Source organism: Notolepis coatsorum (assembly GCF_963971535.1).
Source record: "Notolepis coatsorum genome assembly, chromosome: 16".
Taxonomy (NCBI): domain Eukaryota; kingdom Metazoa; phylum Chordata; class Actinopteri; order Aulopiformes; family Paralepididae; genus Notolepis; species Notolepis coatsorum.
In genome coordinates, this window is record NC_140180.1 from 69415278 (window position 1) to 69438208 (window position 22931).

General features: G+C 44.3%; 1 protein-coding gene across 1 annotated transcript in view; it reads left to right on the forward strand.

Annotated features, from left to right (window-relative positions):
* The window catches only part of gabra2b (gamma-aminobutyric acid type A receptor subunit alpha2b), a gene marked incomplete at both ends in the record, with an annotated part of 135573 nt that overhangs the window by 42378 nt on the left and 70264 nt on the right, over window positions 1–22931 (forward strand). The window contains one exon of the mRNA XM_084332065.1: window positions 8282–8349. Within this exon, the coding sequence (XP_084188191.1) occupies window positions 8282–8349 (68 nt within the window). The remainder of the gene's footprint in view (window positions 1–8281; window positions 8350–22931) is intronic.

Genomic DNA, 22931 nt, shown 5'->3' on the forward strand with positions numbered 1-22931 from the left:
ATTACATAGTATTTGATCAGATGCAAAAAAATATATATTGCCATTATATATCATATATATAATTATTATATATCAGCTCTCTAAATATTGGCATCAGCTATTGAAAGACCCATATTGGTCGACCACTACTTGTCGTACAGCATCTGAACAACCCCCCCACTGCACCGATATATAGAGGGCCTATATAGGACTTTTAAGTATAGTATACTCTTTTATTCTTTTTACCTCCTTCTGACCTAAATGTCCCAAATACACCGTGCAATCGGCAAATTATTCCTATGATGTGCGTGACCTTCGCATGTTAAATGCACACACGTAGACGAAACACTCGGATGATAATAAAAGCACACTTTCATTACTGTTGTTGAATAAATTTACTTTAAGCATGGCCCTTGTACCTATAAATAAGGGGCCTAACATCCGTAGGCATTAAATGGACTCCAGATCTCTTTAAATAGTAAACAAGAATCCTCGAGGGGTGTTCTTTTGTAAGAATTAATCTGTAAGAATGAATCATTTGTATACTGTATCTCTGTGTGCATGTGTTTGTGAATTTGCTCGACCGTACACAATGGTACTATGGTATAAATAATCAGTCATAGTATTCGCTGATGTTCTCAGTGTGTTGTTTGAATGATGTTCTGACCTGGGTTCTTTTGTTTCCACCTTGTGATTTTTCTATATTTTGGTCGTATTTTTCTGGTATGGTTAGGGGTAATAATTGTACCAGTATGATAGCTTGTAACTACTGGTAACTACCAATCTGGTAGTTCTTCAGTCCAGGCTTGTGTACAACAGTCCTCGCTAAGCAACGATTGTGCTTACTTTTAGTCATTATTTTTACTACTTTTTTTATGGAAAATACACTGGCGGGGACGTCATACGACCGCCAGTCACTTATAGACCTAAACTGAGGAGAGGAGAGGAGTTTAGAGACACTTTATGCCAAGATTGGCCATCGGAGATCAGGCGGGACAAAGACAAAGGCGGCCGCAGGAAGAAACACAGGGGCAGGAGAAGCGGAATCAGATTAAGGCTAAAAAGATCTGCTTACCGTCCGGCGATCCCATCCATCTTTCTGGCAAATGCACGCTCGCTGGAGAACAAGATGGATGATATACGGGCGAGGGTCCGATTCCAGCGAGAGGTGAGGGACTGCAACATCATGTGCTTCACGGAGACATGGTTGAAACCAGCGACTCCGGATCACAGCGTCTCTCCCTCGGACTCCTTCACCGTCTTCCGAGCGGACCGTACAGAAGCCTCCGGTAAGAGCATCGGCGGGGGTGTCTGTCTCCTTACCAACAATGGCTGGGTAAGCCCAAAGGAGATAAAGATACACTCCAGTTCATGCTCCCCGGACCTGGAACATCTGGCCATTCAATGTCGACCGTTTCATCTCCCCCGAGAGTTCACCGCGATCATCATGATGGCAGTATACATCCCTCCCCAAGCTAACACCGCCAGGGCCCTGGCGGAGCTACAGGGACATCTCAACATCCACCAGATCAAGCACCCGGACGCAGCAATGATCATAGCCGGCGATTTCAACCAGGCGAATCTGAAGAAAGTGATGCCATCCTTTTTTCAGCACATTGCCTGCTCCACCAGAGGAGGAAACACGCTGGATCATTGCTACACCCCGTTCAAGGCCGGGTACAAGGCAGTACCGGCTCCGCCATTAGCGGGGGCTACAAGCACATTGGATCACGACTCCATTTTCCTCATTCCTGCTTACAGGCAGAGATCACGTGACGCTGTCGTGTCACGTGAAGTAAAGAGATGGTCCGACCAATCAGAGGCCACGCTTCAGGACGCCCTCGAAGACGTCGACTGGGGAATGTTCGAGGGAAGCGCCAGTGACGTCAGCGAGTTCGCAGACACTGTTGTTAGCTTCATAGCAACCTTAGCTGATAGTATCGTCCCCACAAAAAAGGCGAGGGTGTTCCCGAACCAGAAACCGTGGGTGGACAGTACTATCAGAGCAGCTCTGAAAACTTGCACCACTGCTTACAACCTGGGCAGAGAGACAGGAAATATGGACGAGTATAAAACAACAGTCTACACTCTGTTAAACTTGCTAAGAGGTCGTATGCTGACAAGATGGAGGCACAAATGGCACAGAATGACACAAGAGGCTTATGGGACGATAACTGACTACAAAGTCAGCGCCCCCTCAATGGGGAGCGACGGCGCCTCTCTTGCGGACAAACTCAACTCCTTCTACGCTCGGTTTGGTGTAAACAGTGGCGAGGCTAGCTCACCGGCTAGTGACGTCACTGGCGTGCCGGCTGTTGTGGAGGGTGGGGGGGGGGGGGGGCGTGGACGCTCTCTCATTGACGGAACACAGTGTGAGAAGAGCATTTATACAGGTGAACACCAGGAAGGCTGCTGGCCCAGATGGAATAACAGGACGCATACTTAAGTCCTGTGCTAACCAGCTAGCCCCTGTGTTCACCACCATATTTAATCTATCCCTGGTAGAGTCAGTGGTCCCTGCCTGCTTCAAGATGTCTACCATTATCCCGGTACCAAAGAAATCCTCCCAGACAGGTCTCAATGACTACAGACCGGTGGCACTCACCTCTGTGGCCATGAAATGTTTTGAGAGGCTGGTCAAGGATCACATTTGTGCCTCCCTCCCCAGTGATATGGACCCTATGCAATTTGCATACAGGCCAAACAGGTCCACTGATGATGCGGTCTCCCAAGTTCTGCACAGCACCCTCTCTCACCTAGACCGCCAGAAGGGGGGCTATGTGAGACTATTTGTTCATTGACTACAGCTCAGCGTTCAACACCATAGTCCCCACCAGACTGGTGGACAAGCTGATCGAGCTGGGTCTGAGCTCCGCTCTGAGCGCCTGGATACTGGACTTTCTGAGTGAAAGGCCCCAGGCGGTCAGGGTGGGGGGTCAGACCTCCAACACCATCACCCTGAGTATCGGGTCCCCCCAGGGCTGTGTTCTGAGCCCCCTGCTGTACTCACTATACACACATGACTGTGTGGCCAAGTTCAGCTTCAACTCCATAGTGAAGTTTGCGGACGACACAGTGGTGGTGGGGCTGATCTCGGACAACGACAAGAAGGCCTACCGGGAGGTTGAGGTACTGGAACGCTGGTGCCAGGACAACAGCCTGCTCCTGAACATTGGTAAAACCAAGGAGCTGATCGTGGATTTTAGGAGGAGACAGCAGGGGACACACACACCACTGAGGATAAACGGGGCTACCGTGGACAGGGTGAGCAGCTTCAAGTACCTGGGGGTCCACATCTCAGAGGATCTGACATGGACAACACACATAGACGCAGTCGTAAAAAATGTGAAGCAGCGCCTCTACCACCTGAGACAGTTAAGGAAGTTCAGAGTATCTGGGAAGATACTCCAGTCCTTCTACTCCGGAGCTGTAGAGAGCATCTTGACTGGAAACATCACTGCCTGGTATGGAAACAGCACGGCACAGGACAAGAAGGCCCTACAGAGAGTGGTGCGCTCAGCCGAGCGTACCACGGGCAATGTTCCCTCTAATTATTTTTTGGTCTGAGCAAACACTCAAACCTCCTGAGCAGACATCAGCAACTACTGAGCAACATACGTCACCTGCCGATTAACCGGTTAGTTGATATGCGGCGGTTTGTAAAAAATCTGAGAATCTTAATTTCCCTTAATGTCTAACATAAAAATATATACATTTTGCTGATACACAGAGAAATAATACAAAAAGGCATATTATATTCCTTAATCAAATATTTATTTGACCATTGATTGACGATACAGAGCATAGTCTTTACTTTGGCTGGGTTGGACGGTGTGAGTCGTGTCACTAACTTTTGTCTTTTTAGGAGGCTGACTCGTCATTATTTTATTAAGTGAATTATAATGCGACTTCAAGGGTGACCATATTGTGATTTTTTTTAAAGAGGACACTCTGCCTTCAGCCTCAAGATACTTAATCAAAGTTTACTCAAAGATGCCTTATCATTATAATATATTTAAAGTATACCTCCTCTGTATGGATATAAAATTATTGTTTATATTATTTTATATAACAAAATAATATCTCTCTATAACCAAAGTTACTCAACATGCTGTATTATGCCTAAAGTAATCTATCTGAAAAATCGCAAGAAAATAACTAAATCAACCTATGACAAAATAATATATATTTTCAAGTCTTACTGGACAAAATAAATAACAAGAAAAATATGATGTAATGTTCTAAATAATACCTCTTCTGTATTAGAAAATCCAGCTTTAAAAAATATATCTTTATCTTTTCAATGTAATGTAAATTATAAAACAGCAACTTCACAAAGATACTAATTTAAAATTGCACTATGCAGTTTCAGATTTGTTGCAATTAGTGTACTAAACTAATTTATTACACACATAATCCTTAGAATGATTGTATCATAAGCATCTTATCAAACCAAAACATAATTTTGAGGCATCAAAATAGTTTTAAATTATTTTCTTTCTCTCTCTGTATAGCTGCATTCTTCAATCAATTCGGTCAACTTTGCCATCAAACTCTCGCCTCGCACTGCTTTGTTTGTAATGTTTTGCTGTGTCCATGTGAGCTTTGAGATCGCCAGCACCTTTATTAGACACATAAACATATGGTCAAGCTTTGCACGCGTTGCACTCCACTTCCAATTAGTCTCGACCGGGATGATAAATTGGACGTTTTCTCTGCAGTTCATCTGTAATGTACATTTTCGCGTTTGCATTGTGAGGAGCCAGCAATGCTGGTCGGATCTGTCCACTTCCTCATCTGTTGTGTGTGTCTGTGTGAGCGTGCAGTAGCGCTGCCCACAAAGCACTGAAAGCGGGGCTTCTCTTGGTAACGTCACACGCAACAGGGTTAGGGATGGTTAGGGATGTCCCGATCAAATTTGTTTGCTCCCAATCCGATCCCGATCATGTGATTTTGAGTATCTACCGATACCGATCTTTCCCGATCCGATAAAAAAAATATATATATATATATATTTCTTTTTTTATCCCAATTTCTCACATTACATTCACCCTGAATGTTGACGTTATCCAGGTGAAAAGTTAACTTCATTCAAGCGAGACATTGCAATCCTTGACATAAATCATTTGATGTATAATTAAATCAAAGGAAATGCGTTTGGGTCTGAGAGTGTGGCTGGTCTGCCGTTCTGATGCTGGATACTATTGGTTTGTTTTGGCAAAATTCTTCTGCTCTGTGTGACAATAAATAAATTAATGATGATATGCAATTTAAAACCAAAACTAAAGCCTCAGTATGAGTTTAAGACGTGAACATGGTCATGTTTGTAAAAAAAAAGAAAAAAAGAAATTTGTGCGACCGATTTCAGATGTGCGCGGGAGCGTTTTGCCATGTGCGCGCGCGCACGGGCGCACCTTAGGGGGAACATTGACCACGGGTATTGCACTACCACCCCTGCAGGTCCTATACAACAAGAGGTGCAAATCCAGAGCCTGCAGAATAATGAAAGACCCTCACCACCCCAACAACAGCCTGTTCAAGCTGCTGCGGTCAGGCAAACGCCTGCGAACACCAGCAACTAGGACAGAGAGACTTCGGCTCAGCTTCTTCCCCCAGGCCATCAGAGCCTTGAACACTGAACTCTCCACACACAAGCACACATGAGCACACACACAACACAACACACACACTGTAGTGTACACGCTCACACACTAGCAGCCACTTTAACATGAGCACACACACACTCATGCTGCACACGCTCACACTTATGGTCACTTTACAAAAGGAAAGGTCACTTTAAGAATAGTATAGTATAACTTGAGATTGTATAATATAGCATTGTATAGCAGTGTACATAAAGACCCAGTGCCTCATCCGTAGCTAACAGTGTATTGCACTACCACAGGACCTAGCATGTCCTACCATGCTCTGTAAATAACTCATGTACATATACCAATATGCCCTACTTTGATTACTTGTATTATTGCACAATGTCGTTCTATTGGATTCTTATTATATTATTATATATTATTATTGTATTATGCACAATCATTGCGGGCAAGACCCCCCGCATTTCATTGTATACTTGTATGCCGTGACAAATAAAACTCTTGACTTGACTTGACTTAACCAGAATATTAATGGGGGTGAAGACGACAGGTAAGCGTGTAGCTTTATGCCAAGCAAGCAGTGCAAAAATTTATCGTAGTGGCATGCAGTAATGCGCCTTTCATTTTCCGCCGCCCAGCGCCCAGGTCGCGCGGAAATAGGCTGTCTATTGCCATTCTCTTTGACAAACTCTAACCTTAACCAGCTCCTTAACAACGCCTAAACTTAACCGTTCTAACCTTAACCAACTCCGAAACCATGCCTAACCTTAACCATAGAAATTATATTGCCATTCTCTTTGACAAACTCTAACCTTAACCAGCTCCTTAACAGCGCCTAAACTTAACCGTTCTAACCTTAACCAACTCCGAAACAATGCCTAACCTTAACCTTAACCTTAACCATGCCTAACCTTAACCGGCGAAATAACCTTAACCGGCGAAATAATACACGTTAAAAAAAAATCACGTTAAAAAATATTTTCGATGGGATTCGAACTCGCCAGCAAACAAGCCATAGGATCCACAGCCATGTGTCCTTGCCAATTGAGCTATTGGTAGATACTGAATAAGGGGCGGTGACTTATATATATTGAGCTCCGCTCAAGGCGGGATCTCATGCGCATGCGCGGGCACCTCGCGCGAGCACGCCGGCGCACGCACGCACCTGAGCGAGCACGCCGCCGCCGGTGCACGCACGGTAGCATTTGTCTGAAAAGAAGGGCGCTTTACCGCACTAGCGTGCGGTGACGAATGTGGAAGCATTTTTGCACTGCTTGCTTGGCATTAACGTACAGGCGACAGGTAAATACAGTACAGAGTACACTCACCTAAACTCACTCCATTCCATTTATGGTCATGGTATGGGATATGGTCATGTTCAACATGTAACAAAGTGCTGTCAATACAAGTGTAACCGGTGTCGTATTGCTCTGCATTGTGTTTCGATTCGACCCCTGTTAAGGGATCGCCCTGAGTGGGAGTTGAACCCAGGTCTCCCGCGCCGCGGGCGGCATCACAGACCACTAGACCAAGAGGTGAATTCACTTCTTGGTAATGTGTCTGGACGCCTCTGGGGAGTGAGTTTACTTGCAGTACCGCTTAACATCCACAGTCACTTCACTACACTGTCCATCGTGACTGTGGATAGACACGCGGTACCTCTGTTGCCTAGGTATAGTGTTTTTGTCATTTGGTTTAATTCAACGTTTTGATAGCATTTACCTCAATTTTTACTCATGCTATACACAACAACAATGGTCCACTTTGTGTAGAACTTGCATTTCTCTTTCTCAAATCAATCAAACTACAATAAATACAAAAAGTCTTCACAGAGTCACTTATCATGAAAAAAAGATCACCTGAATCACCTTGGTTTACATACAAAAACCTGGGTTTTACATACATAGATGTGATCCCGGAGTATGTCTTTGCTAAATGGCTTGTGTCTTTTATGCAGCCAGCTGCCGCTCACTCTCTTGATTTACTTGAGCTCATAAATAAGAGAGAATATCCATTATATGTCTGGGTGCCAATGGTCAGTAGAGGCGGTGGGTTTACTTTGCATGAAAGCACTTTACTTTAGAGAGTAATGATCTCTTTAAGTCACACGCGAGATGCTGTTTGCTCTCTGGTATGGAGTGTAGAGTATGGGAAGTAAAAAAAATCAAAGAGTTTTTTAACTGACCAAGCGTAAGACCTTCAGTAATTATTGAAAGAGACAAGAGTGTAAGGCAGCAAATGGACTTGACGCAGTACTTCAGCAAAACACTGTGCCGATTCAAGTCAAGTATTTCTTTATTAATCCCCTTGAGACTCTGAACACATTATCTGTCGGAGCGGTAAAATTAAGAGGCGTTGTGCTTCTCGACAGAGTCATATACCAAGGGTTGAAAGTTTCAGACTGAATTGTATCGTGATCCAAATCATAGTGTAAACTACTGAGGAGTCGGTTGCAGTCAACCAGCACCTGCTAACGAGTTGGACCCTTTAGCGCAGCTGGTTAGTGTGGACTCAAGGTTGGTCCCAAGTTCAAATCCACTCGGTGTTTACCGTACGTGCCACTTCGCGGTACTTGCGTTTTGAAATTGCATGAAATAAGACTGCAAGAACCCTGCAACAGAAAGTCACGAGGTTCTACACTGTGGTGTTTACGGTTTCCATCAAATACATCTGACAATCTGTGTGTTTTTCAGATCGTGTGACAGAGGTGAAGACGAACATATATGTGACCAGCTTCGGACCGGTTTCAGATACAGATATGGTGAGACACGACACAAGACACACATTATATATATATTTTTTTATTATTATTATTATTATTATAAATTTATTATAATTTTTTTCTTATTTATTCAGAGATTTTACCATGAGCTACAGTGTTTCCCCTAGGATTTTTTTCAGGGGGGGTGGTAGGCAGTGGCGGACTGGCCATCGGGACGTTCGGGACGAATCCCGATGGGCCGGGACCAAAGTGGGCTGGTCAAAAAAAAAAAAAAAAAAAAAAAAATATATACTTTTTTTTTTTTTTTTTTACTTTTTTTTTTTGGGCCAGTGTGTGGGCCAGTGTGTGGGCCACTAATGTGGGCCGATGTGTGGGCCAGTGTGTGGGCCAGTGTGTGGGCCAGTGTGTGAGTCGGTGTGTGGGCCACTAATGTGGGCCAGTGTGTGGGCCGGTGTGTGGGCCAGTGTGTGAGTCGGTGTGTGGGCCACTAATGTGGGCCAGTGTGTGGGCCAGTGTGTGGGCCGGTGTGTGGGCCAGTATGTGGGCCGGTGTGTGGGCCGGTATGTGGGCCAGTCTGTGGGCCGGTGTGTGGGCCAGTGTGTGAGTCGGTATGTGGGCCACTAATGTGGGCCAGTGTGTGGGCCGGTGTGTGGGCCAGTATGTGGGCCGGTGTGTGGGCCAGTGTGTGAGTCGGTATGTGGGCCACTAATGTGGGCCAGTGTGTGGGCCGGTGTGTGGGCCAGTGTGTGAGTCGGTATGTGGGCCACTAATGTGGGCCAGTGTGTGGGCCGGTGTGTGGGCCAGTATGTGGGCCGGTGTGTGGGCCGGTGTGTGGGCCAGTATGTGGGCCAGTGTGTGGGCCGGTGTGTGGGCCAGTGTGTGGGCCAGTGTGTGGGCCACTAATGTGGGCCGGTGTGTGGGCCGGTGTAGTGTGTGGGCCGGTGTAGTGTGTGGGCCAGTGTGTGGGCCATATGTGGGCCGGTGTGTGGGCCATTATGTGGGCCGGTGTGTGGGCCAGTGTGTGGGCCGGCAATAAAACAATAAACAAGTTGCATAAACTAAATCAGATTAAAAATGATCACAGTTCTGGTTTGCCTTAAGATGCAGTTTAAGATGGGTCTTGAACATGGAGTATGTAGGGCACTCTATAATCACAACTGGAAGGCTATTCCAGTAGTTACCACTTTTAACAGAGAACACAGTTTTTGCAATGGTAGTATACCGAAAAGGCACCTTACAGTCCCCTCTACTGATGGCCCTGGTGGTAATGCCAGTGTCTGCTTTCTGTTGGATGAACTCATTCAATGGGGGAGGGGCAAGTCCATGCAGAACCTTGTACATGAAGCAAGTATATTTGAAAACTTGGAAATTCTCGAAACTTAGCATGTTATGTTTTTCTAAAACATTACAGTGATGAAATGAAATTGGTTTCCTATCAAATACTTTTATGGCTTTTTTGTAGAGTAATTATATTGGTGTAAGAGTAGTGACATATAAAAGAGACCAGTTGATAAAACAGTAGGCCTACTCGATGTGTGATAAAATCATTGAATGCAGAAACATCCTTGCAGCATTAACTGGCAGGCAGGGCCTGATCTGCCTGAAGTTTTCGATGTTAAACTTGACTGTTTGTCACTTTCTTCACATTACTTTTTGAAGGTCAATGTAGAGTCCAATGTGACCCCAAGATACTTGAATTAATGTACAATGTCCAGCTCCGCCTCTCCCAGAAACACATTAGAGTGAGTGACCTCTACTGGTGACTTTGTGAACATCATACACACTGTTTTCTTGGTGTTAAGTGAAAGACATGCTTTTGTTAGCCAGTCTTGAATGAGACATGAGACATCAGTGAATGAGATTCACGTTTCCTCCCAACCGCGAGTAGGCCTAGAAGCGCAGAAATGGAGAATGCAAAAAAAGAAAGGGTGGAGCTGAAAAAGCTAGAATTAAAAAACTAAAATTGCTAGTAAAAGACGCAGAACAATGTTCTAAAATTACAGACATGTTTACCCGCTGCTGCTGCTAATGATGATGAAGTTCAAGTGGAAGGAACCAACAGTAACATGACAGGTGCATGCAGTAGCCTAGTGCATATTCTACTGTTGGTGTCTGCCGGTTCATGAGGGCTAGCTAGCCTATACTAGCTCTTGCAGTGATTTCAGTCATTCTATTACAAGACAATGTGCTTTCCGTATTCCTGATTCCTTACAGCACGTGGACGTAAATAGTTGTGACTCGTGACGTTTTTTCTCTGACTAAAAGTTTAGTTAGCAATGTTAGGACTAGTGCCCACCACAGCATCAGAAGCTAAAGTGCTAACCTAGAGAGCCAATCAGAACCTAGGACGGGCTGCAAATTAATCGGCTACTAATATTATAATAGTAAATACTAAAATAAAATACTATTATGTTCCCTTCCAAATTTTCATGTTGATATAATATTGGTAATCTAATTGATTGAATTGATTAGTTGCCATTTTACATGCTTAAATAAGATGTACCTTAGAATTCCCAACTGTTAGCCATGTTCTCGATCTGTATATGATTAGTCTCATCTACATGTTTGTAAATAACCACAGCTAACTAGCTTAAGCTAACAACTAGGTCAACTACTACCCCGTAGTTAAACATATGTGATTGCATATAACAGCTAACTGCTACAGCTAAGTTGGTAGTTAGCCTATTCCATTAATGTTGAATGTATTTATGAAGGTTGTTGATGGTGGTTGGCGCTGATTAGCAGACATGATTCCGTCAGTCTGCCACAGGGCAGCTGTGTTTGCTGATGCTGCTCACAACCACCAGTAGTGTATGACTGTGTGAGTGTGAATGCTTGATGGTTTCTGTGAAGCGCTTTGTGGAACAATGCTGATATACAGTTAAGAATGAGTAATTCGCGTTTGGTTTTTAAGAAAAATTTGTAAAGCTATTTTTGAAAACTACAGGGGTGAATAATACTGTTTTCTTTTGCTATTTTCTTTTAGAATACTGTTTTGGAGTCTTAATTTTTTTAATTTTTGTTTTTTTTTATCCACTTTTTCTCCCATTTTCTACATTTTCTCCCATCCCAATTTCGTATCATCCAATTCAACCCTCCCCTGTCACGAACGCTGTTTCTTGCCTCCCACAAGCCGGCTGCAATGTGGACTAAGTCATACATAGCACAAGTCCCCTCCGGTACTTGAGGTAACAGCAGTCGCATCTTTTCACCTGCGCAGCTCGATCTCTCAGTGGCGAGGAGTAACGCGTGGGAGGCTCACGCTGCCCCCGACACTTCCTGATTCTACTGCGCAGGCACACCAACCGACCTGTAGGAGTCGCTGTCCACAACGCCCAATCCCCACCCATCAGTTTCCCACCCCCTAATACGGCCAATGTGTATTAGTATGAACGACCAGCTAAACTGAAAGCAATGTGGGCCCAGCGTCTCCAGTATTTGTGGCGAGCGCCTTGCCCACTACGCCACGTAGCCGCCAATTTTTAAAATTTTTGTTAAGAATATAGGACAGGCATATATAAGCATTATGCTTCAGTCTGTACCTTTTCAGTCACTGTAAAATCAAATATTGTTAAATGATGGGGTATATTGTATTGTGTGAGATGATGACTGAATAAACTACTACTACTACTACTACTACTACTACTACTACTACTACTACTACTACTTTGGGTGTTTTTAAAAGGCTGAAAAACGCTGTATGAATTCAAGCCATTATTATTGATTGCTGATGTTCTTCTTATGCAGTTGACTCTGAGGAAAGAGAGAGCGCCCAATCCAGCACAGCTGACCCTGAGGGGAGAGAGAGCGCCCAGTCCAGCACAGCTGACCCTGAGGGGAGAGAGAGAGCCCAGTCCAGACAGACGGACAGACAGACAGACACACAGAGAGAGAGACAGAGAGAGAGAGACACAGAGAGAGAGACACACAGAGAGAGGGAGAGACAGAGAGAGAGAGAGAGAGAGAGAGAGAGAGAGAGAGAGAGAGAGAGAGAGAGAGAGAGAGAGAGAGAGAGAGAGAGAGAGAGAGAGAGAGAGAGAAAACAGGCTCTTGGAATGGGTGTCTGGGAGGAAGTGGGGGGTCTTTCGATGTTGATTAAACGGCAAGCAACTAATGTCATGAGTGCCAAATTAAAGGACAATAAATCCAATCTAACTGAAATTGTGTAGCACAGACCTTTCTATTAGGGATGCTCGATATTGGCTTTTTTACCGATACCGATATACCGATATTGTCCAACTCTTAATTTCCGATACCGATATCAACCGATATCAACCGATACCGATATATGCAGGGTTTCCCGCCCCAAGAAATGGAATAATTTCAGGTAATTAACATTACATATCTCTTGTTGTGGAATTAACACAACATTATGCATACTTTTGACAATAAATAAAATCAGAATTGGTTCTTACTTGCTTGCCTGGGTAAATAAAGGTTATAGAAATGTAAATAAAATATTATTTCTTTAAAACCGATACCGATATTTTTCGATATCACATTTTAATGCCGATATCGGCCGATAATATCGGTAGGCCGATAATATCGGACATCCCTACTTTCTATGGATCAAAACCTCAATATTATTATGGTGTAGTTAATACTTCATGTATCCTTAATCCCTAGGCTAATGAGGCACTAAGATGTTAGTAAAAAAAAAACATATGCCAATGACGGGAAGTAACGGTATATGTATGTGTGTGTCTGTGTGTGTGTGTGTGTGCACTGTGCATGAGTGCACATCTAGGGGCGGTGTGTAGATTTGGTCTCCCTGATGTTGACTCCTTAGCCACAGCCTTGGGTTGTTTAATACTGGACAAGTGTTTCATAACGCCCGTTGTGTGGGCCGGTTTCGGGGCCGGTGCGTGGGCCGGTGCGTGGGCCGGTGTGTGGGCTGGCACGTCTGAATGTCCCGGGCTGAATTTGTGTCCCAGTCCGCCACTGGTGGTAGGCCCCCCAAACCGACTAGTGTTGTCGCAGGTGTCACAGATACGCGGTGTCAACAGTGTTGTCATAGACGCGCGCAGTAGGGCAAGGTAAGTTAGTATCGGTGCATTTCTCTACACTGAGCTGAAATGAAACGATTGCACATAAATTAGGTAAATAAATATTAACAATCTTTATAATTAACTATATTTATTTACAACACATAAATTAACTTATTTACAATTATACATACAGTAGTGACAACACACATATGAACTATTTACAATACAGGGAGGCACATACAACACTCATAACTATTTACAACCAGTGTCAGAGCGAGCGCACTCAAGTTGTTCGGAAATTCTGAGGGCTCAGAGTGCACACTGGACGCAGTGGCGGCTCGCCACTAGGGGCGCTCGGGCGCCGCCCCCCCTCAGGCCCCTGGTTATATGAGAGAAGAACAAGAAAGATTATTTTTTTGTTTTTTGTTTTATAGCCCTATAAATAATATAAACATGTTTAAAATGAATAATATTTACTCATTTTAAGTATGTTTGTGTTTCCAATGCACAATATAACGTTAATATATAAAATAAAAAATACTCGTTTTCCTGAACAGGAAGTGACTCACTTTTTTATTTTTTTGTATTTCTCGGCCCGGGCTAGACGCAATATCGCTCTGAGTGTGCGTCACTGTTTGATCGCTGTATCCGTTGCAGCCAATCAGTGCGTAACGTGTTGTGCGTTGAAATATGACTATTATGTTGGAATCCGGGCGCGATTTGAAGCGGTCTAGGCAGCAGCGTCAAGAATTTCTGTAGCCGCATTTCGCGGAGACGCTCTCTGATTGGCCGACGTCAGTATTTTTTTCCGTAGCAGCATTTCGCGGAGACGATCTCCGATTGGCCGAATCCAATTTCTATGTTCCAATTCTAGCTTGGTGGTAGAGATAGTTGTGTTGTTGTGACTGAGATGCGAGCTATTTGTCTTAGAGCGTGACTGCAAATTCTTTCGACGGTTAAGCTTAGGCACTCTTTCAAAGTTGGTTAAGGTTAGAGTTTGTCTTCGAGCATGGCGATAGAACGCCAGGTAGTTTGCAGTCTGTTCGACGCGGAAATGGACAAATAAATCAAGTACTGTCTTGTTGTGGTGCTAACAGCTAACAAGCTATATGGCGGATCGGATGCAGTCTGGACAGTGGACAGTGGTCTGGATATACATCATCAACAGCGGATTATACACTTTATCAAGCCCACCACGTTTCAATTAAACAAAGTGAGTTTATGCTGTTGTGAGATGCAGCTATTTGTTGTTATCTCACACAGTACTTGTTGGCTATAAGCTATATATGGATGCAGTGTGGAGGGACATGCACAATGCCATGGAGTGGATACTTTATCAAGCCCTGCTGCCTGCTCTGCTGTCAATTTAACAACAACAACAAGGTAGATTTGCAATAATCTGTCTTAGCTGGTGAGTCGTGATCTTTCTCTCTCTCTCTCTCTCTCTCTCTCTCTCTCTCTCTCTCTCTCTCTCTCTCTCTCGCTCTCTCGCTCTCTCGCTCTCTCGCTCTCTCTCTCTCTGCCTATGCGTGTGTTTGGAGACGGAGCGAGTTTGTTTCTAACGTTTCTATTTATATATTGTTTCAAGTTGAATTAGACTGTACTTTATTTGGCCAATGCGTGGTACATGTTTGGTATAGCGCCCCATCTGGAGAATAATCCAGGAGCCGCCACTGACTGGACGCTCTGACCAAAGAGTCAGTTTATCAGAGCGGAGCAGATTTTCAGAGTGAATTTATTAACTAGGGCGCTATGAAATCCGTTTTTATCTTTTCCTGTTTTCGGATATTAATTTTCCTGTTTCGTATTTCTCTGTTTTTTATTTTCCCGTTTTCGGATTTCTCTGATTTTATATTTTTTTCTTTGGATTTAACAAAAAAAACAATACAAAATTATGTTTTTAACTACTGTAACTTTAATAACAGTACATCTGCAAACAGTGCCAGTGTAGTTCAATGTTCAGTGCCAGTTAGGTTATGAGGTTTCTTTTTTTCAATTCAGTTCAGATCAATGCAGTTCAACTGCCAGTGCAGTGCAATAACTAAATAATAATTAAATAGTTAAATAATACAAAATAATAATTTGTTAATTAAATCAGAAAAAAAAATCTGAAAAAAACTGTAAAATGTAATTTATTTCAAAGATAATGTCCTTTAAAGCAGTGTTTCTCAACTGGTGGGTCGCGACCCAAAAGTGGGTCGCGGGGCCATTTTGAGTGGGTTGCGGATGTGTATAAAAAAAAAAAAAAAACTACCTATCTTTGTGAAAGTGGCTTCTCAGCTCTGGTCCAGCTGAAGACAAAGCGGAGGAACAGATTGGACATTGAGCATGACCTCAGAGTTGCTTTGTCTACAATCACCCCAGACTTTGAGACTCTTGTCAGGAGCAAACATCATCCCCAGTTATCCCATTAGTCCCCTGCATGTTAAGCTAAGAATTCTGCTAAGAAGGATATATTATTTATTATTATTATTATTTTATTTCATTGGGTTTTAGCCCTAGTTGCACGTTTGTTGCAAACTCAGTTATCCCATTAGTTCCCCCAAATTTAGGTCTGTTATGTTAAGCTAAGAAATCTGCTAAGAAGCATATATTATTTATTATTCTTTTATTTCATTGGGTTTTTAGCAATAGTTGCACTTTTGTTGCACTTTTTTGTGTTTATTTCATGTTTTGAAAGATTGCGTATTACTGCAAATATGTGAATCCACACTCGTGGTATTATTATAACTAATTTATTGTGTAACGCTAGCCCCTTAAAACTTACCACAGTCATGGTATCCATAAACTTCAATCGGTTCGGATCCTTTGAATGAAATGAAAATGTAAACAAACACTGGCGTTAGCGTTAGAAAGTAGCACTGGTGACATGAAATCACTGAGCCCAGAGAGGAGTGGTTCGGCAAAAAATAGTTCCGAGTATATTTGCTTAGAAAACGTAAATGTCAAATTCAATTATTTTTTATTTCTCCACGTGGTAAATACACAGGTCACAACATGTTTACAGGAACGTTTTGGAGTTGTATTTGGAGTGTATTTCGTGACTGTAGGGAACTTCAGGGTAAAGGTCTGACCCACTTCCAGTGATGAAGCTAAGCTACGCTAACTGTGCAGGCGTTCCCTAAGCCTAATGCATGCAGAGAGACAAAAATGGTATGTATCTTCTTGTCTAACTCCAGGGAAGATGTTAAATAAGCAAATTTCCCAAAATGTTGGAGTTTTCCTTTAAGTTAGTATTATTAAAGGAAAGAAAAGACCGTGAAGTGGTAATGGCATCACCTGTGAAACAGCCCTTTTCAGGGCTCCGCCAGCACCCCTCCCGCCCGGCCTCCACCGCTCACCGCGGAGAGGGATCTCTGTCATGGCAAGCAGGTGAGCCCCCGCGGCGTGCGGTGCTGGGTTTGGGCCGCCCGGAGGCCGTTGTGAGGTCCCCCTCATACGTGAGGCGGATCCAATGCCCCGGTGTCTCCTCCGGTCTGCGTAGGCCGCCGCCCAGCCCGGGCGCGGTCTCGCTGATGGCAGATGACCTGCGGCTCAAACTGACCCACGCTTGCTCCCGTCGTGAGACAGTGAGCGAGTATAGCGGGTGGTCAGAGGAGGAGGAGGTCCACTATGCGGGGCCTGCAGAAGAGCTGGAACCGGAGGAGGACCCATTCGCCTTCCTGGGGCCTCCAGCGGAGGAGATGGAGGACGTGGAGGAAGCGGAGTTCCCCTTCTCCGATGCCTCAGGCGTGTCGGGCCTCACGACCCCGACTCCCGGAGAGGTCCACTTGGAGGCAGAGAAGCAGCAGGATGAGCTGCGCGCTATCTATCCCAAGCTGATGGCGATGGGAGCCGAGACCAATGGGGTTCCATTGCCCGAGCCCACGCCCATCCCTGTCCCCGACGGCATGGTCGGGCACTTTTTTCAAAAAAAGTTGCGCGGCCAGCCGGACATGCTCTCACGCTGTCAAATATATCTGGTCTGCAGGGAATATAAGGGTAGCTCCCTCTTAGAGAGGTTACTGTAGCGGCGGGTGTTTTTTTCCCGGGTTCCGTATATAGATCCCGTGCCAGAGGTCCTACGAGGGCCCAGGCCTCTCCTATTTTCAGACGAGGGTGAAACGATGATTTGGGGTTATCAGAAATACCCCCAGCACCGTTCGCAGGTTTTTTACGAACCTGGCTCTGTTACAAGAGTCCGCAGCTATGATAAGCCATGATTTTGAATCGAGCCCTTTTCTTTCGGCAAAACAGGCCAGTTTCAGCCCCAATATGAGTGGGCTGTACATTTAAAGGCCTGTCCCCCTGCTTTTTGACACAATTAACTTACTGGGTAAGGGAAGGCGGTGCCTGGTCCCGGGCGTTTGTAAACGCTGTCTTGGTTCCGGCATGCCCTAGCCTGTCCGAAACAGACAAACCCTGGCCAGACGGAGGCCGAGTTTGAATCGAGCCCTTTCGTTGGCGAGGCAGACCTGTTGCAGCCCCGATATTTGGGTTATACAATGGTCTGTCCCCTGTGTTGTTGTTGCAATTAACATACTGGGGAAGGAAAGTCGGTGCCTGGTCCCGGGCATTTTTAACGCTGTCTGGCGACGCACTTATTTCTTGAGACAATTTCGTGTTTACGTAAAACCTTTTTTAAAGGGGAACTATTTTGCTATTTCTTTCACTATTTGGGCAATTTTACACAATTCCTGTGAGTCTATGGAACACATCTGTAAGGTTTTTTTAAAAACTAAATGAAAACGAAAAAGATTGGATCCGTCTTCGTCTGGACAAGGCCTTGGTAACCTAGTTACTTTCAATCAAGTAATCAGTAAAGTAACTAGATTACTTTTTAAAGGAGTAATCAGTAATCAGATTACTTTTACAAGTAATATGTAGCTTCACTGGCCAGGACCCACCCCGGTTTTCTGGTGGTTGTAAAGGGGGCCTCAGCGGGTACATCTATCGGGCCTACGCGCCTTGCTCCGCCCATTAGTCCAATAGCGAGCAAGACGCGTAGCCAGTTAAACGAAATATAATGAAGGTTATCCTATAACCCTAGTTATATGAGTAACTGGCAAGCGTCTTGCTTTGCGGCACTGAGGACCCCTGACTGTCTTTCGAATGAAACTCAGGCTCGGAAGGGTTTGAGCACGGCCATGCATCATGGTTATGTACGTGACCAGGAGTGGGCGTGGCCGGGTAGATGTAAGGTGCATGGAGTAAATGCTTTCAATGGTACAATAAGTATAGCGAGTACTATCCAATAGCGAGCAAGACGCTTGCCAGTTACTCATATAACTAGGGTTATAGGATAACCTTCGTTATTTGTGGTTTTCTCTTGTGAGCTGTCAATCACCAGACACCAGTTAGGAATCAAGAATCAAGAGGTTTATTTGTCACATACATACCAGGGCATACAGTGAAATGCGGGTGGTCATGCCTGCATCAATTGACAAAACTGGTTCCTACAGTATGTACACTACTATACAATATACAATTTACAATTTTAACTCTGACATTTTTATACTTAAAGGGGAACTATCTTACTATTTCTTTCACTATTTGGGCAATTTTACACAATTCCTGTGAGTCTATGGAACACATCTGTAAGTTTTTATTTTATTTTTTTTATTCATTGTTTTGTATTTCTAATCAAGTACTCTAAAGCAGCATTTTTCCACTCCATTTTTCCACCGCTTTGAGTGACAGTCACCAACCAACGTTACATCCAGCCTGTTTGAAAATACTAGAATCCAACATAGTCTGGTGAAAACGCACCTTATGTTATGGATGGATCATCACCGTTTGTCCTCTTCCTCTTCATAATAATATTCAATAGTTCGCTCTAGGCAATCGCCATTGTAGGCGATCGCCCAGCTGTAGTCTGGACTCTGGGGAGCTCTCAACTTGGCGACAAATAATGCCTCGTCGGTGTTGTGCCGGATTCGGACTCCCTGCCAGAATCCGACTCCCCCTCGCGTGAACGCGCATACACTATCAGATTTCTATCATAAAACGATAAAGTGGAGAGAAATGCGGGAACGTTTTGATTATATTTTAAAAGAATATGATCATTCTCTCCATCTCTCTCTCTCCATCATCTCTTTAATTCTCTCCATCTCTCTCTTTCTATCTCTCTCTCCATCTCTTTAATTTTCAAAATGTTCTCTCGCTCGCTCTCGCTCTCATCTTTCTCTCTCTCTCTCTCTCTCTCTCTCTCTCTCTCTCTCTCTCTCTCTCTCTCTCTCTCTCTCTCTCTCTCTCTCTCACTCACTCACTCTCACTCTTTCGGTTGCTCTCCTCCCACTACAGTACCTTGTGAAGACAAGTACTCCATGCCTATGGAATGATGACTATTCCTCTGACAATTTTCATCTTGTAAATTATTGAAAATCCTCCTCTACATTCAAGTCCCTTTGTGTGTTCTGCGCTTGTTTTCCATCTTATCAAAACATCTGCCCGTCTACTCATCATATAATCAGAGATCCCTTTAACAAGACAATATCCTGAGAGGGCCTATATTTCATTCGATCAGACTATTGATTTAACATTCATGATGCTGGAGGGAACACAATGCTGCAGCCCCTCTTGATCATAAAGTACCACTTAGTAGGACTACTGTATATTAGATGTTCAGACGTTGGAGCCAATGTTGGAAATGTAGGATCATCTCAATGCATACCCAGTGTGTGGTGAATTAATGGGATTCAAATTTATTCAGAGTAATATGCACTGTAATGGTACAGCAATGAGTGATGGGCATCGGCGTGAGACTTACTGTAAAGCTTGTAGTTTGGACATTGTTGCTGGGCCAACGGGCCAATATACATTTATGTACTTCCTTTAAAAGTCTCATGATTGATTCATTCAAATACCATTTAGCTGATTATTGCTGAGTGCTCAGGACTGTATAGGAAGTCCATTTGGCCAAAGCTCCAAAGTGAAAAATAATAAAATGTAATGGCTTTTCCACATCTAGCTCTCTCTCTCTCTCTCTCTCTCTCTCTCTCTCTCTCTCTCTCTCTCTCTCTCTCTCTCTCTCTCTCTCTCTCTCTCTCTCTCTCTCTCTCTCTCTCTCTCTCTCTCTCTCTCTCTCTCTCTCTCTCTCTCTCTCATGGTTTTACAGTAATACAGAGCTCATGCTTTTTAGTGTTTAGTGCCTCCCTTATCGTGAAAATAGAGTAGATGACTGAGCCAGGAACCAGGCTGTTTGTGTGTGGGAGGGCTGGTGGACAGCTACTGTAAGTCAAACACTGGCCTAGAGGTCTGAGGCATCCAGACACCTGGATGGAACTTAAAAACCATCTCTTTGGTCGCTGTCACACTTTAGTTTGTTTGAAATGGTCCGGATCAAAAGTGAAATTGTAACTTTTATTGGTTTGATGATGGTGCCAATTGACAAACGAACCAAACATCCTGCACAAAGCCATGTGATCATGCAGGTCAGCCTTTTATTGGACATCACAAAGCCATGTGATCATGCAGGTCAGCCTTTTATTGGACATCACAAAGCCATGTGATCATGCAGGTCAGACTTTTATTGGACATAGTTTTGAATCTCATACCTGCCAACATCATCTTCAAACCTGCAGGAATATTTCTTTAATTTCTGTAGTTTTGGTAGTTTTGTCCTTGTTCCTTTTGCCAGAGGCTGACTGTGCACAGCCACTGAGGAGATGTATGTTTATGTGCAGGAAGAATTAGATTAGATTACATTTATTGTCATTGCCACAAGTACAAGTTGTTAGATTCTGATCAATCAACCGGTATCACGTCTTCGTCTGTTTGGCTTGTGTTCTCATTTCCATCCACTGACTCTGCGTTGTGTATTTGATTCCCCGACGTCTCCTCATACTGGCTGATAAAACCTTATCATTCCCCGTTAGTGCGATCCGCAGCATAATAATTTACCACCTTCGTAAGAATTCGACACTTCGACAGCATGATACCTTTCTTGGAAGAGCGTTGTTTATTAAATAAACAGAACCTCATAATCAGATGTTATAAAATTGTATTGTCCTTGCTATTGTCCTTCTGCTATTCAGTCCAATAGTGGTCAGGCCTGGTCGTTAGCCAAAACCCTCCTTGTGTTAGCCGAAGCTAATGATGATGTAAGTAAGTAAGTGGCCTCCTTCCTCCCCCCCCCCTCTCTGTGATGAGAGGAGGGAGTCTCTTCTGTGTGATCTCAGTCCTAGTCAGATTGTAGTCTGCCCTTAGTCTGCCTTACAACCGGAAACACTGTTAGATTTATAGGACCTTCGCCATAGCAACGACGGCCCCGCCCCTCTCCTGGTTGTCATGCGACGCGCTGTCATGACAACTGCTAATAACCTTTCACACCATTAAAACACTGTTTCTAATGATGTCAAACCTCTCCCTTGCTCTGTGCCGGTATCAGCTTGTTGTGTTCTTGATCGGAATGCAAACATTCTGCTGGCTAACACTGACTGCCAGCCACTAGACCGCTATTCTTCCTCCGCTCAAACCGTCAGCATGCACATTTCGACCTCTCTGACCCGGCCCCTTTTTTTTTTTTTTACTTTGACCAGTCAGCTGGTTCTTTTTAGCGTTTATCGCTTTTTCGTCGCATTCATACTTGGTCAAGTTCGACCGACAGAAGCAGGCTGAAAGGGTTCAGATGGGGGGAAAGACACTCTGGGAAAGGCACGGCTGCCGTCCGGGATTCGAACGCGCTCAGCCCCAGATCCGCGCGAGCGCGGTTGTCCACGGCGCTGAAATAGCACTCGCGGTACGTGGTGAGCTACTGGAGCTCCCCCTGACCCGGCCCCTTTAGATGCGGTCATCTCCCCCCAATCTATACATCACATACATTGAAAACCACCACCGATTTCTCTCATTCCCCCCTTTAATTCTTAATCAACCTTCAGAATCATAAATCATTATTTGGTTTTTCAATTAATTATCCCCAAAAATAGACTGTTGTTTTAGCTTTGTGGTCCCAAGCTAAACTCACCTTACCCCCCCCCCCCCTTATCTACCTTCTATATATATATCCCATATATAAATCCTCCATAAGGTTTATTTTATATCTCATACTCCTATCCATTATTATCAATGAACACAGGACTTCTCGCTGTCGTCTTGTCTGAAAGGAAGTCCCTGTTTCGTCCATGATTCATTCTTCTGTTCCAAACGCCTCAAAACAGTGTCTCTGTAGGAAGGCCCCGTCCCTCCTGCCTCGTCCTTCCCGGAGCAACACCGCCTGTGATTGCTGGTCTCTGCCCCGTTGGTCGTCTCCACCGCCGTCGGTTATCTCCAGACTCTGAAAGCAGAAAAACAACACCAGCAGTCCTCTGCACAATCGACTTTCTCTTGTGCCTTCTAATAGTCTACGACCTCCTCCACACCCATATCTGTCCCTGTTCGTTGTCTTCCGTCGTGACACCAGCAGCTTCCGATACCCACTCCGCACAACTCTATCTTCGTCCCAGGTTCGCCCCCGGCGCGCGCCAGATCTTCTGGTGACTGTGTACTCCGAAAACTCTGCCTATTTATTAGGTGTGAGAAAGCCCCACTGGAATTCAAAACTCCCTCTTTATTCCATAATTAACCCATTCAATTAATTGCACCTCATCTCTCTGTGCAGTTCTTATTTAACCCATTGTATAATTAAACTCTATTTAATTAACCTGTATATCTATA